Source organism: Herpailurus yagouaroundi, unplaced genomic scaffold (genome assembly GCF_014898765.1).
Source record: "Herpailurus yagouaroundi ecotype Mexico unplaced genomic scaffold, PumYag 77, whole genome shotgun sequence".
In the NCBI taxonomy this organism is placed as follows: domain Eukaryota; kingdom Metazoa; phylum Chordata; class Mammalia; order Carnivora; family Felidae; genus Herpailurus; species Herpailurus yagouaroundi.
The window spans coordinates 17,348,246-17,369,680 of NW_024412388.1; the positions used below are offsets into that span (position 1 = coordinate 17,348,246).

The window sequence follows — 21,435 nt, forward strand, 5'->3', positions numbered from 1 at the left end:
CTGCCATTAGCACACTGGTTTTGACTGAAAAGCAACGAAAATGATTGATAATTATGAATCTTCTAGGCAGAAACTAGCTAGATGGAACCCCAAAACAACTGAGGGGTCTTTAATTTATCAGATCTCATTTGTAACTGAAGCTGGTCTTGGTGCTAAGTTTAACTAGAGCCAGTCTGACTTTGATTAATAGCTTCCAGGTCATTAAGTAAACCCCAGTTCTGATATTACTAAGTTGTTTAATCACCAGCCAAGTGTCTGTATATATTATATACGCATACATATATAGGCTGTTATTATTAGAGAACTGACTTTCCCAAAGGATGCCAATAAGCTTTGCTTAAGCACATCCACAGGCTTCCTTCTGCAGGAATCAAAGTGAGAGGAAAGGAGTTCTGGTTCTGCTCTATCTTTATTGTATAACTCTAGCCTAGGCAAACCAGGTGAGTTATGAAGTGAAATGGAAACAATAATGCCCCACTTCTAAAACACACACATACACACACAGGCACGCACGCACACACACAAATGGAAAGAACAACTGTAATCAGAAAGGTGTTTAAAAAAAAAAAAAAAGGATAATCAACACTACACAAAGCCATGGTTATGTATGCACCCAGCATACTTCATGACCTTCGGGTAGCCACTTCAAAGACATAGAAGCCAGGGAAGGTACAAAACAGGGCAACTAAGAAGTATTTACAAAAATAAAGTGGCTTTTACCTTCAAAGAGTAAGAACTCCAATCTGGAAAGAAAGTTAAGACAGTATAATTGAATTCCATGTAAAATCATGATGATTGCAGATAAAATACCAACAAGCCTGGCTCCATTTTATTAAAAGTAATTGAAAATGAATCCTGAAACTCTAACTAGGAGATGTTTTAAAGCTAGAAAAGGAAACCTCAAAACACAAGATGTTTGTGACTTCTGTCAAAAGTACAAAAAAAGAGAGTAGTCTGAACAACCACAAACAAGTTTAAGAAGCATTATTCAATGAATGGAGGCTACACAGTTAGCTTTTATTTCCAGGGGCAAGTTGTACAGTTATTCAGTGGCTGTCAGTCGTTTTACTATCACAACACAAAACAGCTCTTTTGCTCTTATTCCTAAAACTAGCTTTTGGCCCCATCTGTAGTTCTGAGCTGGGGGAACCACCAGTCTAACTTTAACTAGATAGTAGTATCCCATTTATTCAGTATTTCAAAGAAGCCGAATGACATTTACCCGGTAAAACTGCACGGAGCAAGTAAAATTCACAAGGTAGTACAGAGTGGTAGTTAAAATGTAAGCTCTGGTATTGGCTGGATTCAAAACCAGATTGGCTACTACTAGTTAGGAGGCTAGACCAAAATATCTCTGTACTTCCATTTCCACACTTACACTTTACAGGGTTAAGTTTCAATAACTTCAGACAATGACAGCCCATTGGAGATATTCAGTACTAGCTCTTCTGTCATTTATTTTTGACTGAAATTATAACCAGTTCAACATGTTAACTTCAGTTCTCTCTTCCTGACTGAAGTTCCAGCTGGCAGTTATACACCTTAGAACTTTTTAAAAAAGAAAATGTTCATGAGCGAAAAATAAAGAGGCTGCAGCTAAAAAGACTGGTAAGCCAGTGGGTTAAACCATATAGTCTTAAGAGACGCGTAGTCCTGAGTGTCTTTTGAAAAGGAGCCATTATTTCCTTTCTTTCTCAACCACCTCAGCAGTCGCTCCTATCAAATATATGAATACACTGTAATACTGCGACAAAAAAACGTGTTATCAGACACTAGATTAACCAGGTTCAAAAGACATAAGGAAGTATGAAACAGCTTGACCTCGTAACAAACGTCAAGAGTTACAGGGAATGGAGAAAAAAGTTATTTTTAGTAAATCTATCCCATCTGCACGAAGCAGTATCTGTATGTCTGTTTATCTTCAGGGAGGGAAGAAATGTTTCAACGAACTGCTTAATTCAACCATGACCACAGATTTCTCATTTACAGGCTTAGTTTTCAGTAACAGAAAAATAAAAATGTAAGGAAACCTACCTTCACATTTGTTCTTTCCGATTCCGATTCAGACACAAGTCACCTCACCTTTGTATTTTTATATTTTCTTTAATTAAAAATTGAACTATGTATAGGTTAAAATTCTTAAAATCAAGTTACTCTGACCATATCCAGTGGACAGTAAACTTATTTTTAGTTAACTAAACAAAAAAAATCATGGACACAATTTACAAACTTTTCTGCTCTCCAGGAGTAAATCTAAATCATACCCGTTATTCATGTGTTCCAATAAAGCGCTGCAACAGGAGCACAAAACACCTTTTAAATTTCCAGTGGCATTTCGGGAAGATTTGATGATTAGCACTACTATAAAATTCTATTATTGCCTCCCGGAATCCAATCTGAATTCTTTGAGGATAATGATCACGACTTACTAATATTGTTATTTCTAACTCCGAACACATTAAATACTCAGTAGTCGTGAAATAAATGGATGACGTATCAACTATCAATGTTAGGCAAAAACTAAACCTTTTCAATAAAATAGCTAACTTTTAGCCAATTCTCTAGATTTGATTGATGACGTGTAACACCAATCCATTTAATATCCCTTAAGATTACTGTACTTTCTGAAAAGAAAAACAAGTTACTAGCTTTCATAATACCTTTCCAGGACAAAATCCAGAAATGGAACTTTTGGTAATTCCTATCATTGAGAGCTCACACTACGGAGAAATAAAGAACTGTTGTACACATTTTTGCAATCTTCTAAGGTGGAAAACATCATGTTACATTAATAAAAAGAAGAGAAAGAATTTTTAACACCAGAAGACATGATGAAGGCTTACTTTGGGTTGGTCATCTTATTAGATTTAAACATTTTTTTCCAAATGTTTATTGATTCAACAAGCTCACATGATTTCTATACTGAGAATTTACACTCAGTGTTCAGCTCCTAGAGTAGTTACCAAACTTCTTTCTTCAAGGCTACTATATCCATCTACAGACACTTAAATATTCTGCCCTAGACAAAATCTTTGGGTAAATTCTAAGAAGCACTTATCGTTGCTTTGATCTCTTGTCCAGATTAAAACAAAAGCAACACTAAAATACTAAATCTTTTTTAAAACCAGTGACTTTTCAGAAAATATTGGCCAGATCATTATTAATGTGGTATTTCACATTATTAATAACCTCCCTCTGGTAGACATTTAGTCTACCCCAAACAAAACCTTGCAAACATTTTGAGAACTAGTGTTCTTAGAGCCAGACCAACTTGGTCAGTTATAAACTCAAAGAAGTGACTTGTGAATTTGGACATGATAAATAAGCCTTGGGCTCCTCCCAAATATACATTCATATTACTATCATGGTGACCTTAAATTCAGGACTGATAAATACAGAGAATCCCTGATTCTATTCTGAAATACCCATTACTTTAAGCAGTGGATCAAATGACACAGAATTCTACAAGCAAGAATTAATAGGCTTTTAACAAAAATACTGGTATCTAGTGACCTATTTATTTCTATAGGGCTCAGATTTTCATGAAATAGAGCACAAAATACCTGGAATAATCTAATGCCATATTATTTTATCTAGAAAAATGTTCTAAGACCACTTTCTTTCTGCATCAGGGGACAGAATATTTACTGTAAGAGTGCATTATGTAGGTTCTCCACACCACCAATTTTAGGGCTGAGCATACTGACTACATTTATGTGTGATTTTTTTTGTGCTCTTGCGTATGTACACATACACACACACACGCACACACTCAGGTCAGATAAATGAAGCTGTTTAACAGACTCTTCCACCAAGTCCTTGAAAAATGCAGAAAGGGCTGAAAACAAATATTAGATGACGGCAATAAGCCATTCCAATATACCAATACTTTAAAAATGCCAAAATACTGGTATAGACAGAACTCAAAAGGAAAATAAATTTGGATTCTGTGAATAAAATACGCTGAAGTGAAATTTAAAATTTTCAAATAATTTGGAAAGTGGCACCTCTTTCTAAATCAAGTATAATTTTGACTAGGTGAAAAAAATGGCTTTCTCAGAGAACAAAACGCAATGATACTTTGGCCTAAGTTTTTATAGATGAATGACAGATGAAAAACAAAACAAATGACAACTATCAACATAACACAGACATAAAAACACATTTTAAGCATCCACGTTAAGCTAGGACAAAACGATTTTAAATTCAAATTAGGCTGGCTTTATTTGAGGCATAACTTTTTACAAGAGCCTTCAACTAAACATAAAATTGTTCATAAAAATATAAACTTTAAAGTAAACATAAAATTCAACATTTAATTCTGACCTCATATTATTTGGCCTATTTCCAACCTAGCAGTTAAGAACGTACACTTGGGAGTCTGGCAGAAAAGGGTTTTAATCCTGGTTTTGCCACTTCATAGACAGGTGAACCACTAGCTATATATAATAAATTCCTTAATCTCATATGTAAAGTGGGGACAATACCACCTACCTTATGTAGGTGCTCATATGTAAAGTGGGGACAATACCACCTACCTTAAAGGGTTGTTGGTTACATAATATACAATGTCAAGCAATTCCTTAGTACAGTGCCTGGTATACAGTACTCACACCATAGTATGACTAACGCACCATAAGAAGAAAAAAGCTTGGCTAAGGAAAAGAAACAGCAGAGTATTTATTTTCTGTACTTCATCTGTATTTTTATTTTTCAAAATAAAGTTTGAGAGTCAAAAAGCCAATTATTTTGCCAAATTTATCAGGGACTACCTACCTTCTAGCCTCTCTTTATATAAAAACAGACATACCTGCCATTTCTATTCTTCAAGAGCATTTCCCATCTGTTGATCTTAATCCATATAAATTGATTTTAAAGTCACCTTTAAGGATTTTCCTTAATCTGCTTTAGCTTTTCACTGCCCACTCTAGATTTACTTTGATCTAATTAGTGAATATTAACCATGTTTTTTCTTTCAAAGTTCTGAAATCTCAAGAAAAATAAAAACACACAGGTATTTTTTAGTAACCTATCAGCTTTCCCTTTCTGAGCTTTCAGAAGTTATTTTATCTTCCATGACTCTTGTGACACACTTCCTGATCTAATTCCTAAACAAACAGGCCATGACATGTCCTTAGTGACCTGATCTTTTTTGCTGTTTCCTATTGTTATTTTCCATTAATTGTTTAAAACTTTATTAAAGCCTGTTTTTCTAAACTCCTTTCATTTTCTTGCAAACTATGCTCCTAAACTTTCCTCTGGATCTTGAACACTATTAATATATGTGGTGGCCTTTCCCAAAGTTTTAAATTTCCAACTGGACCAACCAGATCCTGCAAACCACTGCAAGTATCTATTGCTGGTATCTTTTCTACTAAGGTCTACTCTGAATCCCCAGAGGGGTGGGAGATAATCTATTACTCAAAGTGTAGTCAGGGACACTGGCATCACCTAGAAGCATGTTAGAAATGCAAATTCCTACCCCCTTGCAAATCCATTGAATTATAATATGTATTAAAAAAAAAAAAATCCCCAGGGATTTCCACCCACACTGAAGTTTGAGAAATACTGTTGAATGATGAATTGGGACCTAAACAGTTTTTAACTTGAAAATTAAAATAATCACAAGCTTTTTCAATATTATTTTGACAAATGCAACAAATGGTCTCATTTATCTTTTTTCCTATTTTGAAAAGTTAAATAGAAACGATGTTACAACTAACATACTTACTCATTACTTTAAAAGAAGTTTTAATAAAAATAGTAATTGTTGGTTGTATTTAGACAGATGAGATTTTTCCACACCAACTCTATGTAGGTTATACTTAAATATGATTAACCTGGTAAGGTTCTGCTTAACAGGAAGCATGGAAAGTTTCAATATGACCAGCCAATGTTAAACATGTTTGGTTAAACATCTAACCAAAAATATTTAGTTATATCATAACTTGCCAGAAATATACCCAAGTTGCTCTGACCACACCAATTCAGCAAAACATATAAACCCCTTTATAATCAATAGGCTTAACAAAAACAATTTTTGATAATATTTTGATCAATATAAAACACAAATATTTCAAAATAACCATTTAGCTGACAAAAACAGTAATGGCTTTTTAAACAATATTCACTGCTGTTTGATCTACTTACATACAAACCCAGACAACTGATATGTGCAGATTTAAAGGATTCCTGACTCAAGTATCGGAAGTATAGGCATGTTTTTGTCTCCAAATTCTATTCAACAGTGCTTGATTGATACAGTATATGAAATCTTTGATAATGCAGTATTTTCATATTTAAGGAAATATGTTCCCTTTTACTGAAAATTGAAGCTGAACTCCTTCCCGCCCCCCGCCCCTCGCCCCAATGTCACTATCCTTGACAATACAGGTCCTCACCTTTATCCTTGTAGAAAATAATTTTAAAGTGAGAGAACCTGTTATTTTAAAGGCATGACTTGAGTTGTACGATTTTGTAACTAATTTTAAGCTCCTGCCCTCCTAATAAATGGCTAGGCGGACCTAAAAATCACCCTTTGGGAATTTTGGGTAAATAGTTGAATAAAACACTACTTTTCCTTCTTAGTTTTTGAGGAAATGCCTATACATGATTGAGTTCAGTCACAAATTTCAAGTGTAAGTCAATAGAAATGTGTTTTTCATAGCTATAGGCAGAAAATAGTCCCCTACGTGAATATAATACACTCCACTGAAAATATCTAATAAAATCTAATTATTTCTAAAACATAAACTAAATAAATTCAGGGCTTTAGGTAGAGCCAAAAGATACCAAGAGCCTAAGCCTAAATCCATTGTCAAAAGCAAGGTCTCTTATTTTTGGAAAAAAACACACCATAAATCAGTAAGCTGCCGATCCTAACCCCAACTCTGTCAACATTCAAAGCGGCCCAAGTTTAAATATTTTTTTGTTAGAACATTCCTTCCTGTCTCAGTGAATGATCTGTTGATTTTGGACAAAAGGAAAACAAAAACAATAAAACAATAAAATCTTTCTGGAAAATACTGACCTAGAGGAAGTATTTTGTCTACTCTTCTTATATTAAAACAATAGGGCAATCACTTTTTTTTCCCCTCTATTAGCTCACATTTATTTAACAGTCTTCATTTCAAAGAAACAAGGCAGAATACTCCCTGTGAAGGGTTTCTCACTCAATTTGTTTATAGATCATTAGGTCTCTATCACTTTCCTCCTAGATCTTTTTTTGCTGTTACTGGTACGTATCTGCAGAAAAATGAGCACATTATTTCAAGTAAATTTCCATCTGAGTTGCAAAATTTCTACCTCTTTTGGTAGAAAGAACTCATGAGAATAAGTACTGTATTAGGGCTCTCCTCAACAGAATGGGATCAGTATTAAAAGAGAAATCCTCGTAAAGTTTAAGAATTAGCTCTTGATATGGTACTTCTTGTATATTGGAGACATTTCCCCAATGATGCATCTAAACCCTCCAACACAGCCTTCCTGAAATATTCCCTCACCACTTCTTCACCTGTTGACATGTTATGTCAAGGGGTCAAGAACACCAGGGGAATAAAATGCCTACTGAAAACGCTGCGTTAAGTGTTTACTTTTGTCCACCTCTGTATGTTTTCTGGTATCATTTCCAAATGCCATAATTATATCAGAAAAAGTTAGTGGCAGCCTGTTATGCCAAAGCCAACATTCCCATCTTACACCTGTAGACCCAGGTCTAACCCCCCAGTAAAGCTACTTCCTGACACTTTAACAACCCCCTCAATTTCGGCCCTTTTATTTTTACTTCTTCCCACTCCTTCACTACCTTCCTTCAAAAGGTGCCCAATATCTAGTACTGAATCTGAAGACAGGAACTCCATTTGACCACAAAAGTCTGAATTATAGAAATACTGAATCTGTTTTCCACAATTGAAATCAGCACGCCCCACCCAAAATCACCAACACAACATTTTGAACATGTTAGATTTTATTAAGAATATTTAACATTGTACAAATATTCCAATACAGTTATGGTACCTGAACACTGTACCAAAAGCACGATTTTTATTAAACTGATTAAGTGGTCTTGCAAATGGTCCTATTTTGATATTCTCATATTACTGTGTGCATATAGCAATGTAGTGTCTGCAGGAGCTTTCAGCTCAATTATATAAATAGCCTTATAACATAGTACTAAACATCTTAATTGGATTCATTAAAGTACAATTCTACCTATGTTACTGAACAAGCTAGAAAAGTCCCTCTTGTCCAACCATCACAGATGAGAAATCAAGAAAAGTAATGTTCACAGGATCCTAACAAAGTTACTACATAAAATGAAAGCCCTTGTTTATATTTGAGGAATTTAAGTCTTCCCCCGTAATATCTACTTTTCTGACCCCACGAAATGTGTTTTACTGTTAGTATATAAAAGCTAACTAGAGTTTGTACTGCGTTTTCCTTAACTTAGATGAACCCCTCAGAATCACTTGAGTGTTCCTACTACTTACTATAACAAGTTTTCCAAAGAGCACCATTATTAGTGCAATCTCTATCTTTTCTATCACTGATACACACATATAATATGTCAAAAGAGAAACAAGTACCTCAACAAAATAATGCAATTACTGCAATTTTTAAAGTACAATTTCATTGTAGCGATTTACAGGTAATCTATAGCAAGCTTACAGACAAGATTTCAGGACACTAGAACGTTTAACATACATCTAAGAGATTCTTCCTAGACTGATACACTCAACTGAGAAAGAAGGCATAAGAATATTAGGGAGGTTCTTCAGGCATGAATAATTACTTTTAATCAGACATATTACAATTATTTTTTATGGGTTATGGTCAGAAATGCTTAGTTATTAAAGGTAATTTCCTTAATTTATACTTTACTATCATGGAATCCTCCATTATGAGAGATTTTAATCTTAAGTAATCATCTAAAAACGTACTCCTAAATTCTACCAGTGTCTACTAATCCCAGCAGCTGTCCTGGGTTTCAGACAAAACACAGTTGTTGACAGATCTGTGGTTTCACTCTGTTCAAGGTCCTAGTATTTTAGCTATGTAATTTCCTCTTGACCCAAAGTCATTATATCAAATGTATCTTTAAAACAAGCCCTCTGCCGTTTATGAAACTGCTAGAACTTTTAAGTTTCATTTTACAATGTTAAAATTTTCTGGAAGATTTAAAAATAATTTCTCCTAATGCTTATTAAACCCTCCATTCTATCAACACCTTCCTACTTTTACTAAAATTAGCGTGCAATAAACATCTCTTAAGATGAACTATGTGTTAAGTTACCCAATAAAAATGCAAACATAATAAAGATATTAGAGGGATTGAAATCACAGTAAAATAAAAGCAAATTTATTGTCTAAGAGACTTTAGAGTCTATCTTGTAAGGTGTCTATTTCGATCACTTAAAATATACCCTGAGTATTTCATTACTTCATACTTGCAGGCCTTTCCTGCTAAACTATAATTTGACAATACAAAGTATGAAGTACTTATTATATGTTCCTATTAAGAACAAAATTATTTAATATTATGTCTTATTTGTCTACAAGGCCAACATAAATGCCCACTTATAAAATATGGGCATCCTCCCACACTTAATGCCCCACTACTGATAAAAAAAAAAATAGGAAAAAAAAATTTCTTACCAACAATTCCACTGGTTATCGTCCCCAGCGAACCCCACCTAGCAAGTCGACATCATGACATGTCAGGTCAGGGCAGCCTCAACCTCGCTTCCCTGATAGTCAGGTGATAAAAGGAAGGAGTTAAAACAGGAAAAGTACACTTGCAGATTTCTGGATAACATCTGAAAATGGTTAAAAAACAAAAACAAAACAAAAAACCCAGAGCTTCTGGTAACCTCTAAATAAAAAATACGTATGTATATATATTTAAGAAGAAAAAAAAACTATTCTAGAAAGATTAACAGTAACTATACTTCAAATTAAATACAAATATTAATTACTGACTAATACATTAAATATGCAGTACTTTTAAGGCTTGGTGTTTGCATTTCAAAAATCAAAACTAATCACAAACTTCTAGTGCAAAAGTAAACATGCTTGGTTAGTGGATTTGTCATTCTGAATTCTCTAGTCAGTCACCCAATCCCCAGGCTTACTCAGAACTAAGTTAACAGAAGCTCCCATTCTTAGAGAAACATAAACACACTTATAAATCCAGTGCACTCTTTCTATAAGGCTTTTTCTTAGCTGCTCACTTAAGAAATGCCACACGGTAAGGGACAAAACTAACATTAAAATTTCTTCCACATACTTCAGTTGGTTTTCTTTAAGAATACTGGATAGCTCAATGTAACAAAATCCTCTTTGGAAAATCAAACTGCAAATTTTACCATATGTAAAAGTCTTTATAATTGACAAATAATAGCCTTATAGCAAGTATTTACTGGAAGGGTTTTGGTTTTTACAAATAATACACAATTAATAAAACATAGGTATGATTATCCAAATGGGCAGGAGGCAAATGATGTAATGAGTTTCAAGAATATTATGTGGCTTTATGCTAGGAATGGAATTTTAGGTCTCTTCTCTTTTGGAATTTACAACAAAATTTATTTTGATGCATGCTGTTCTTTTTAAAAAGAGGGTTCACCTCCTAAGTCGGATTTCAAAGTCAAATGAGAGAAAAATTGTCTACTAGCAGAAAGCATTGGGCTTTCTTATGCAGAATAACCCCAGTAACTAAGAAAACTGAAAAACAATTATGCTGAACTTTCGCTTAAAAAACTAACTACAGAACCATAGTAACTCAATTTCCGTATCAATTGATCAAATAAACTTGGATTTATTAGAAATCTGGCAACTTATTAGAACTTTTTTGCTTTTAAAAAATTAAAACACCATCATATAAATACATACATTTAAGCAACTGCTATAAATGAGTGATCAAATAAAAATTAGCATTCCAGGGGAAGGGGGATATTTATGTCAGTCTCAGGAGGGTACCTATGAAGAGGTTGGCCTCAATATGAAATAAATAGATTTCCCAACGCACATTACTGCAGCAGGCTCATAAGTAAAAGCAAATGAATTAGGTTGGGGAACAAAAAAGATGGCACAAGAGCAGGAAATGAAATTTCCCAGAACTCATTAAAAAAATTCATTAAAATAAAACACCTAATGAAAATCTAAAACAAAGACCTCCTCAACGGACATATTTGAGGTTTATAGATTAGATGGTTAGATTTATTTCTGTGAAAAGTTAAGCTCTTAATCTATTTTCTCTGCTGCTACCGCAATAGTTTACAAGACATCAACAAGGGAAAAAGCTCTAAAATGAGATTTAATGCTCAAAAAGTTGTGTTTTTCTATTGAATAAAATAGCTACAAAAACCCTATAAAGCAATATTAGAGGGACAACTCAGGCATATTTTAATAGATGAGAGTAAAATATTATTTGCAATTAAAGGAAAGGATTTTGACATGGGACCCAAATTTTATTTAGTCTTATGTTTTTGCTAGGGTTTATATTTTAGGATGGGTAGGGGAAGCAAAATAAATTAATGTTTCAGAATCACTGTTTTTCCCATTCCTAATTTTCTTCATAGCGACTTTGTAGCTGGTAACATCAAATTTTTAAAAAATACAAACAATTCAAGTTTTACTTGTAAATGCTTTCTTCTTTCCAAGAAAATTCAGGATTATATTTAAGTCTAATTTAGGCTTATTGCTTTCTTCTTTCCAAGAAAATTCAGGATTATATTTAAGTCTAATTTAGGCTTATTGCTACAGATTGTATTTTCAAAGTTTAAAAGCAGCATTTAAAGAATGTTTGGTGTCTTTACTTGCATACATGGGCATAAGAAAAACAACTAGATCTAAGCTTTACCAAACAGATACCCATGTTAATTTGAAAATACAACAGACTATATAATTCCTTTATGAGTTTCCAAAAACAAAAGGAATATTAATAAGGCCTATTAACTTACTGAATTATATAATAAGTGTACTTTTAAAGAGAAATGAGATATAGACTTTCATCAGTAAGTATTCTCTTATTTGAAGTCAAAAGAGAAGCCATGAAACCCAAAATATGATCTAAGCACATTCATATTAAGTGGCTTATGATTTTGAAATTTACTACTGCTGTCATAAAAGACACCAAACAGGAACAAAACACATAATAAAGGTGTGTCCATTTTAATTAATTATTCTCTAATGGCTTATTTTTATAATTTAACGACATTTTAGACCCACCTAAGAATAAAACATAAGGGAAAATTTTATGGTAATTTGAAAGTGATCCAGACTTTTCTGCACTGTCAAGTTGGGATTCTTTTGTTCCTCTTATTCTCAAGTAAAACTGCCATTGCAATAATTCAGAATTTCTAAAGGAAACAGGGAAATAGGTGTTATAACTCGGCCAATAAAAACTTTAGCCAGGAGGATAGTAAAAAAAAATAAAATAAAAGTAAGAGGTATTAACAGAAAGTCAGAAGTGGGTATTTTTAAGCCTCTCTTAAAAGGCATGAGTGCTTCTCAAAGCAAATTTACAATTGGAAATTATATTCCTAAACCAGTAACTGAAGTGATAGTCACAATCATGTACGCTAAAATTGATGTTTAGTCCGCAGTGCAATTGACGCCACAGTACTAACATTTTTTCCTGTTATACATTCACTTATCCAGCAAGTAAGTTCTTCAGGCAACAAATTATCCTTTATAGAAAGAATGTGGGTCAAAATAAATTGCAGTCTGCTTCCCCAGCCCCATTTTTATTTAACGCAAATTATCCAATGCCTGCAAGAATGTTCAAAAGCCTTTGAACCTGTTTTTATAAAAATAAAGGATAAAATTTCAAAATTAGAAGAGACTATGAGAGAACACCAACCAATAAAGTGTTATTTGGAATAAATACTAGAATTTAGACTAATTCTCAGTCTGATAGCCACGGTACATATTGGAATAGACAAGAAATTTTGCATGAATTTGATCACTCACATAGGCAGTTATAATTTGAAAACAATATTCCTCGCAAGGATTACGAATAAAATAATGTTTTAGGACACAATTGAATTTGAAATAGGTAATGTTTTGAATAGATTTTTTAGTTTTATTGAAATCTTACATGAACAAGAAATTGGAAATACAATCACATCAAAGAACAAATTGTCACGGCTTTGACGTTTAAGCCAAACAAATTTTGTAGGGCAGATTTCAAAAAGGTGTGAAGTTATAACAATTTAAAAACACAGTTAACCTACTTCTAGGAATGCAAAACATACAATCATAGGTTATTTTCAATACAAGAAAACTTAAATTTGTTTGCTTTAATTTCTTAAAACTACTAAGACAAAGCACTAGCTTGTATTTTTATTTACAGCATACTCCATACTCCTATGTAATCTATCCCAAATCCAAAAAAAAATGAAACTGTTCAAAACCAAAGGTTCTGCAAAATCATGATTTAACAGTGTGCTCAGCTTGTTTTTGAAACTAAAATGAAGCCTGAAACGATAAAAGCATTGTAACCCCCAGAATAAGGGAACTCTGCAAGCCCAATAATGTCCAAGAGCATTTATGAAAAGAGGAAAAAAATAAAAAGACTTGAGTATATATACAATAGTGATTTCTTCAGCCCAATACAAATGGCAGCAAACTGCTACTTAAAGATGAAACAGTTAAGCCAATTTTTTTTTTTGAAGAATGTAGATCTAGAGCCAATCGGATCTTGCCAATATCATTTTCAAGCCCTCACTTGTCTATTTCCACTGTTGCCCATAAGTATCCTGATAAAATTCCTGGTTGTCATTATTGTAACCATAGTTACCAGAATAGTCACCACCTTGTTGAAGCGGCTGCTGAGCGATGGGTTGGGAACCCCAGTTCTGTTGGTTGTTGGTCTGACGGCGCTTGGAATCAGGTTGGTTGTACCCATCTGCCTTTCTCTTGCCTCCTACATTGCCCCCACGATTGCCCCGAGATCCACGGGAACCACGGCCTCTCTGCTGTTGTGCAGGACCCCCTCTGCCACCCCTAGAGCCTCTTGGTGGTCCCAAAGGTGCCCCCCTCTGTGAATAGCCAGCTCTACCTCTTGGAGGTGGTGCTCCCCGCCCCCTTGGTGGTGGTGGAGCACCTCGCCCTCCCCTTCCTCCTCCTCTTCCTCTTACTGCATAGCCATCATCATAGCCGTAGTAGGGATCTTCATAGCCTCCACGATAGTCGTGATAATCATAACCATAGTAATCATCATAGTAATCTTCATAGCCATAGTAATCTGGAGGGTAGCCATATCCACCTCTCCCCCCACCACGACCCCGACCTCTAATTGGAGGTGGCATACGAGGAGGAGGGTGATAGTAATAATCTTCATACCTAGCAACGGAAGGAAGGGAGAAAAGAAAAAAACAATTAGCTTACATCAAGACCAATCCTAAATTTTTTATTAACTTGATCTCTATTACCAAGTTATTCCTTGTTCAGAGATGTATTTATTAAAATGTAGACTCACGCAGTGCTTCTGGAAGCCTGTCTAGCAGCTTGGCGCTCTTTCCTTTTCTTGTCTGGTGGCTTGGCTAAGACTATTTCAATTTCTTCCCCTTCTATTTCTTTGCCATTCATTTCATCCATGGCCTACGCAAAATTACAAAAATAAGTTTATGTTGCAAGTAAACAAGTACTTTAAAACATAATTACAAAAACATGTCTGTGCCACTTAATACAATTAATAAGCAATTTATTTCACAACTATCTTAACTGGCAAAAGAATGTGGGTGGCTCAGTCGGTTAAGTGTCTGACTTCAGCTCAGGTCATGATCTCATGGTTTGGGAGTTCAAGCCCTGCATCAGGCTCTACAATGACAGCCTTCTTAGGATTCTCTCTCTCCCTGTTCCTTTGCCCTCACTCCGCCCCCCTGCCAAATTATACTGAAAACAAACTTGATGTCCTACTATTATATTTAAAAAGGTAAAGGGGCTTCGAGGGCTGCCTATCACTGCTCCTTAATTCTAAATAACTAACCCCTCCAAGTTGAGCCATACAAAAGAAGCAAATCCACGTCTGGGAAAAGCACCAGTATTAACACAAACTTTTCAGGATTCAAATTTTTAAATAAAAAACATGGCATTCAACATGTAAATCTGAAACTACTCTTCCATAAAAATCTTAAAGATATTAAAGACAAATGACGTTACTGAATGCGGTTGTCAATTAAACGGAACAAGATACTGACCAAAAATTGCCTAGGTTTCCCCCACAACACTTCACCTAAAACATACTTCCCCTGAACAGTTAAGAGCACAGAGGCCAGAACAGGCGTGGACTAATGAAGACTCAAGTACTCACCTGGGAAGTAGTAACCATAAGTATTCTATGCTCTGTCCTTTATCTACGCTGTTCCACCTAACAGCCCCTGCCATACATCAAAGTTCAAGTAACTCAGTAACAAGGTATCACCTCCTCACCACAGCTTTTCTGTTTTCTTACACAACCTTTTCTTCTCTGGATGAACAGAATAAAATGCTCTATCTATAAGGAGCATTCAGTGATAAAAAGTATCTGAACAAAGAAAGACTAAATCAGTCTTCCTCTACAAGCTAATTTCTCCCCTTTACCACATTAGCTTTTGGCTCCTTCACCTAAAGCAACTAAGTCAAGTCTACAAAAGCTTCCCAGATGCTGATAAATTTTGTAATGTGGCAAACCACCCAATCAATTTTTATGATTATTTTTAATTAGAGGCAACTATTTATTTAATAAGGACTGAATGAAAATGAGTGTTTAGAAGGTGTAAATTTATCAGTTATCCGTTTCATACCTTTGGCAGTTTCAGAAACCAAGCATTAGATTCTGTACTAAACTGTGAATTTGATAAGCAGTGCTATCTCATTAATTAGTTTCCATCAAAAAGCAAACCAACAGGGGCGCCTGGGTGGCTCAGTTGGTTGAGCATCCAACCTCGGGTCAGGTCACAACCCCACAATTTGTGAGTTCAAGGCCTGCACGGGTCTCTCTGCTGTCAGCACAGAACCAGCTTCAGATCCTCTGTCCCTCCTCTCTCTGCCCCTCCTCTGTTCACGTGATCACTCTCAAAAATAAACAAACATAAAAAAAAAAAAGCAGCAAACTAATAAATTCTAACAAGTCAAAGATTCTATAAGGCACACTTTAAAGCAGTACACCCTAGGCAGGAAACAAAAACTGCTCAAATTAGAGGTGGCACCACTCCACCAACAGAACATGTAGGAAAAGAACTAAGCCTGAATGAGTCACTGAGGATTTTGGACGTAATTCCCCAAATACATAAAAATCTTTTTTAGTGTTTTGTCTTCTTTCCCCCACTAGGAAAGGCAAGAGGAACAAGAAACTAGAAATTTTACACATTAAAAATGATACTGATCCATTATGAGAGAAAAACAGCAGAGTATTCAGCTTTGATGTCATAGCCACCCCACGAAACTACTTTTTTCACCATTTTCATTACTATCATCAAATCAACTATTACATGCAAGAAATGTCTCTAACAACTACTGAAACCAGCAAAAGCAGTTAATACTATTAGAATTCTAAAATGACTGAAGAAAGGCAAGACTAAAAGGGTGCCTGGGTGGTTCAGTCAGTTAAGCGTCTGACTTCAGCTCAGGTGATGATCTCACAGTTTGTGAATTCCAGCTCTGTGCTGGGCTCTGTGCTGACAGCTTAGAGCCTGGAGCCTGCTTTGGATTCTGGGCCTCTCTCTCTGTTCCTCCCCCACTTATAATCTGTCTCTTTCTCTCAAAATAAATAAACATTAAGAAAAAAAAAAAAAAAGGAACTAACCATTCTCTCAGAACACATCTGCTGAATTAAATATGTTGTACTGTGTGTGAAGTCATGTACAAGGCTCAGGTTCCTTCATAAATCCACAGAGTAGTTATAGTACATTCATTACCTGTTTTACCATTTACAACAGCTAATTAATACACCTTGTAATATTTCCAAGGCATCACGCTATCAAACCCTAGGTTTACAAAAACAATACAGAGATTAAAAATACTTGCCTGAAATCACAAACCCAGTTAGTAATAATCAGGCTTTGAAATATGAAGTCTTACCTGTTAAACTATTACCACTTCAGATAATTAAAAGATAGTTCCAGAGCTCGGCAAAAGCTGAAAACCAATTTTATTTCAGTTTTTAAAGTCATTTTATGGGCTTAGCAAGTTTCAACAACAAAATTCGAATATCAAGATGCAAAATTTCAAAATCTCTACCTTAACAGCTGCTCCTCTGTCTTCAAAATGAACAAATGCATAATCTTTCAACTTCTTCACTCTTTCGAGTTTTCCAAATTCAGAAAATGACTTTTCCAATATTTCTTCTGTCACTGTAGTAGCCAAGTTTCTCACAAATAAAACTTTCACCTAATAAAACAAATACACAAAATTGGCACTGGCTACTTAATTTTAGCTGAAGTCTTACACTAAAAGTATTTCTTCCTATCCTCATGGCAACCTTGCCTTTTCAAAAACATTAAATATTAAAAGTACATCACAGAAAGTATGAAAACTACCAAGAAAATTATTGTCAGTTACCAATTTATATAGATTATTGGGTCCTTCTCTTGCCCTGCCATTAAAATCCCTAACACTGTGAACAGAACTCTCAAGGAACCAACACATAATTGCTAGGTTGATTCAAAAATTTAACATCGTCCCTCAACACCCTCTAAAACAGTATGTTTTGGGGCTTTCCCCCCTAGAACTGAGTGAGCAGATTCCTAAGTTCATATGAAAAAATAAACAAGAAATAGGGGGGAAAAAAAGAACAAAAGAACAAAATTTAGAGACTAGCCCTACCACATATAACAAATTATAACTCTTAAATCACTGGAACAGTGTAGTGTTCATCTGGGTAAAAATAAAAGTTGGGGGGCGCCTGACTGGCTCAGTGGAACATGCAACTGCTGATCTCAGGATTATAAGTTCATGCCACGTGCTGGGTGTAAAGTTACTTAAAAATAAAAACTTAAAAAAAAGTTGGATTTATACCTCACACTATATATACCAGGATAAACCCCAAATAGATCAAAAACTTCCAAAGGGGTGGACAGGGGTGGGGATGGGAAGAGACTGAAAAATATTAGAAGAAAATAAGGGTAATTCCTTTATGTAAACATTGCTCTAAGGAAGGCTCTGTGATTTAAAATCTATTACATAAAGGAGTGATAAAATTCAACTACTAGAAATAAGTGACTTTCATATGGCAAAAAATACCAGAAATGGAGCCAAAAGACAAATGACTTATTAGAGTTCATCTTTCTTTTTTAGTATCAGAGCTCCAGGAAAAGGAAAAAAAAAAAAAGCTCAATGGAAACAAAAAGATATGCGTAATTCACAAATACATGGTTCATATAAGGAAACACAAATGGCCCTCAACATATTAAAAACTTAAGCCCATGCATAGGAAGAGAAGCAATCACAATGGTTTTGAGATATATCATTTACCAGACTGGCAAAATCCAAAATAAGATCATACACTATTTTAACAACGATGAGGAAAATGGGCCTCTTGTATTTTGCTGGTGCGTGAGTAAAACAGGGGAATATAGCAGTATCTTAATAATTACAGATGCATTTACTCTTTGGCCCACAATTTTATCTCTGAGAATCTATTCTACAGGCATATGTGAACTTGTATCAACTAACAAGATACAAGCTCATTCATCATAGCATTGTAATAATAAAACATTAGAAACAACCCAATGTCTAGTTGGCTGAACACAGCACAGTATAATCCACAGAATGGAACTATTATGTAACCATAAAAAATGAGGAAGAGTTCTAAGAGTGGATATGAAGAGACTAACAGGACACACTTTTGGCAAGACATTTTTTCCCTTTTTTCCAGCTCCGAAATAGGGATCCAACTTACAGTCGATGTGACATGCAGGCACTATGTCATAATTTAATTGGCAACATTTAATAATTTTTTAGTGGTATGCATAATAATGGTACACTTCCTTAGAGCTGATGAAATAGGAGAGTGAATAAAGCAAATATAGATCAGTGAATATGGTAGGTTACCTGTAACCATCATGTAAAGTCAGGAAAGAACCTCTAAAAGAATAAACCAGAGACTACTAAAACTGGGTGTGTATCAGGGACAGGGAATATGATAGATGGGATTAAGTAGAAGTGGGACTTCTTTGACTATACCTTTCTTCATAATTTTGATTTTTGAACTAAGGAACTGTATTACCTATTCAAAGAAAAAAATTAACACACTCACTGAGTAAGTTGTTACCTTAGATAAAGGGCTATATGAATAAAAATTATCTGAGGAAAGGTATTAATTCAAGGTGAAAAAACCTAACATCGTCCACTTTCACCTCGACCCCCTTTATTTTTGCAGTGTTGTCACAGAGGTCAAACTCTATGTTATGCAGGCCTCCGTTGGTTTACTTTTCTAAAAAAAATTCAACATAGATCTTTTATTCTTTTTGGAGATGAAACCACAACATACTATATAAAAATTATTTGTTGAAACTTTGTTTAAAACGTTCCAAAGGAACAAAGTCCCTTTAAGAAAAATACATTTAGGCTCTTAGGTTTTGATTTATTATAAAACTGACCCAAGTTGACAAAATATCTTCAATGAATTACAACACTGATAGAGTGAAGTAATACCAGAAGCTTTTACTCTTTAGGGTAGGACCCCCCTGTTGGAATTTAGAAAACAATAAAGAAATCAATATTATTCGATCAAATTTATTCAATAAGTATTATTCAAGTTTATTGAGGCCTCCCTTTCTTTCTGAAACTTGTTTATGACCTCGGAAGAATATTTCCTCGCATAAAATGTTGACGTTTTCTAACCCTACAGAAAAAAGTTTAGGATGAATTTCAATCTGAAAGGTTACAAGAGGTATGTGAAAAGTGTTGATGAGCAAATTACCAGCTACACTTACATTCTCTGGGAATTTTATTCACCTCTTATAATGTGTAGATATATTACACATTACACATGCTACTTTAAACACGTTTTTATAGAAAATGTAATACAAACTATACTGTTTCTACAAGGCAGTCAAAGTTGTAAGGGTTCTTAAGAGACTTATCCAATTCCAGTAAAACAGAGAACATCCAAGTTCAGTAGCTTGCCCAAAGTCAAATTGCATTAGAATAAACAAATGGAATTAAAATGTTAGTAAAAAATAAAAATAAAAAATCAGAGCTATTTAAATTCCCCGTCCCTTCCTTAACACAAATCTATTCAAGAAATGGGAAAAAGATACTGAGCAGCACATGTGAAAGCCTCTGATTCATTTTCAATGGATCTTCTCTTAATCCAAAGAGGTCTGTGCCTACAAAAACTGGATAATACTAGTAAAAACTGGGGCTGGCTCTCCTTCAAACTAGTTAGAGTGAAGACTACTTGCTCAGAACCTGGAAAAAAAAAAACCTTTAAAGAAAGACTTCTTAGTCTAAAAGAATTCAACCACTAATTTCTGGCCATCAAAGAGTTGCTGCCTTATTACCAAGAAGGGAAGAGACACACCAAAATACACAAAAACTCACTAGAACCAGCAGAGATGCCACTCTGATGTGTCCCTTCAATCCCTGGAGTCACCCAAAAGAAAGCCTAACCATCAGATCTCATGGCACCATTATTTACCAGGCAAAGATCGCAGCAATGCAAGTATAAGATTCAGGAGGAAAGCAAGGGCCTGCCACAGGACTTGCCATGCATATTTTGCCACTATCACGTAACAGCAAACATGATAACCCTTTGTCTTTCTTCTTGGAGACAATACTCTAAGGGAGCTTGACCATTAAATGAAAAAAGTCATAGTATGGTCAATGAAGATTACAATTCATAATCTCCAAAACATTACTTTATTCAACAAGTCCTGGTCTTTTATAAACCTCTGTATCCCTCCTAGTGCCTAGCACTAAACAAATTCTCAGCGTGTATGAAAATACTTAAAGGGATTTCATTTCAGTTCCTTTGCACATTTAATCTCTGGGAAAAGGGAGGATTAAAAGAAACTTCTGGATACTAAGACAGGATGTTAAGTTTGGTATTAAAGCAGGTCCTTGCCTAAATAATTAAGATCAAGCGCTACAATCTATATTTATCATAAAACCTTTAAAAATTGAGCTTTATTCTAAGTACAAAATTTAAATGATAATCTCACCCCCATCCCAAGCAACTGCATTTACCTTAGCCATGACTTCTGGATCTGGTTCTTCCACAGGGTCAGCCCATTCAACTGTAACTACATTTCCCCATACTTTTACTTTTCCACTCATCAGCCGGCGTCTGGCTTGTGCTGCTGACTTGTGATCCTCATATTCAAGGAAGCAGAACCCCCGATTCTTCTTTTTGTCATCGGGTTGATGATAGAGAATAACGTCCACCAAACCCTCTGTTAAACCAACAGCCAGATATATAAGCCAAAAGCATCCACCACACATCTAGCG

General features: G+C 34.9%; 1 protein-coding gene across 4 annotated transcripts in view; it reads right to left on the reverse strand.

Annotated features, from left to right (window-relative positions):
• Positions 1 to 13,058: 13,058 nt before the first annotated feature.
• Positions 13,059 to 21,435, reverse strand: part of HNRNPR (heterogeneous nuclear ribonucleoprotein R) — a 33,708-nt gene continuing 25,331 nt past the window's right edge. For 3 of the 4 annotated variants that reach the window (XM_040464581.1, XM_040464575.1, XM_040464598.1), the window contains 4 exons: positions 21,175 to 21,389; positions 17,224 to 17,373; positions 14,483 to 14,604; positions 13,059 to 14,346 (listed from right to left, as the gene is read on the reverse strand). In XM_040464581.1, coding sequence (XP_040320515.1) covers positions 13,734 to 14,346; positions 14,483 to 14,604; positions 17,224 to 17,373; positions 21,175 to 21,389 — 1,100 coding nt within the window. In that variant the 3' untranslated portion in view covers positions 13,059 to 13,733. The remainder of the gene's footprint in view (positions 14,347 to 14,482; positions 14,605 to 17,223; positions 17,374 to 21,174; positions 21,390 to 21,435) is intronic. The other variant, XM_040464591.1, reaches the window with a different exon arrangement.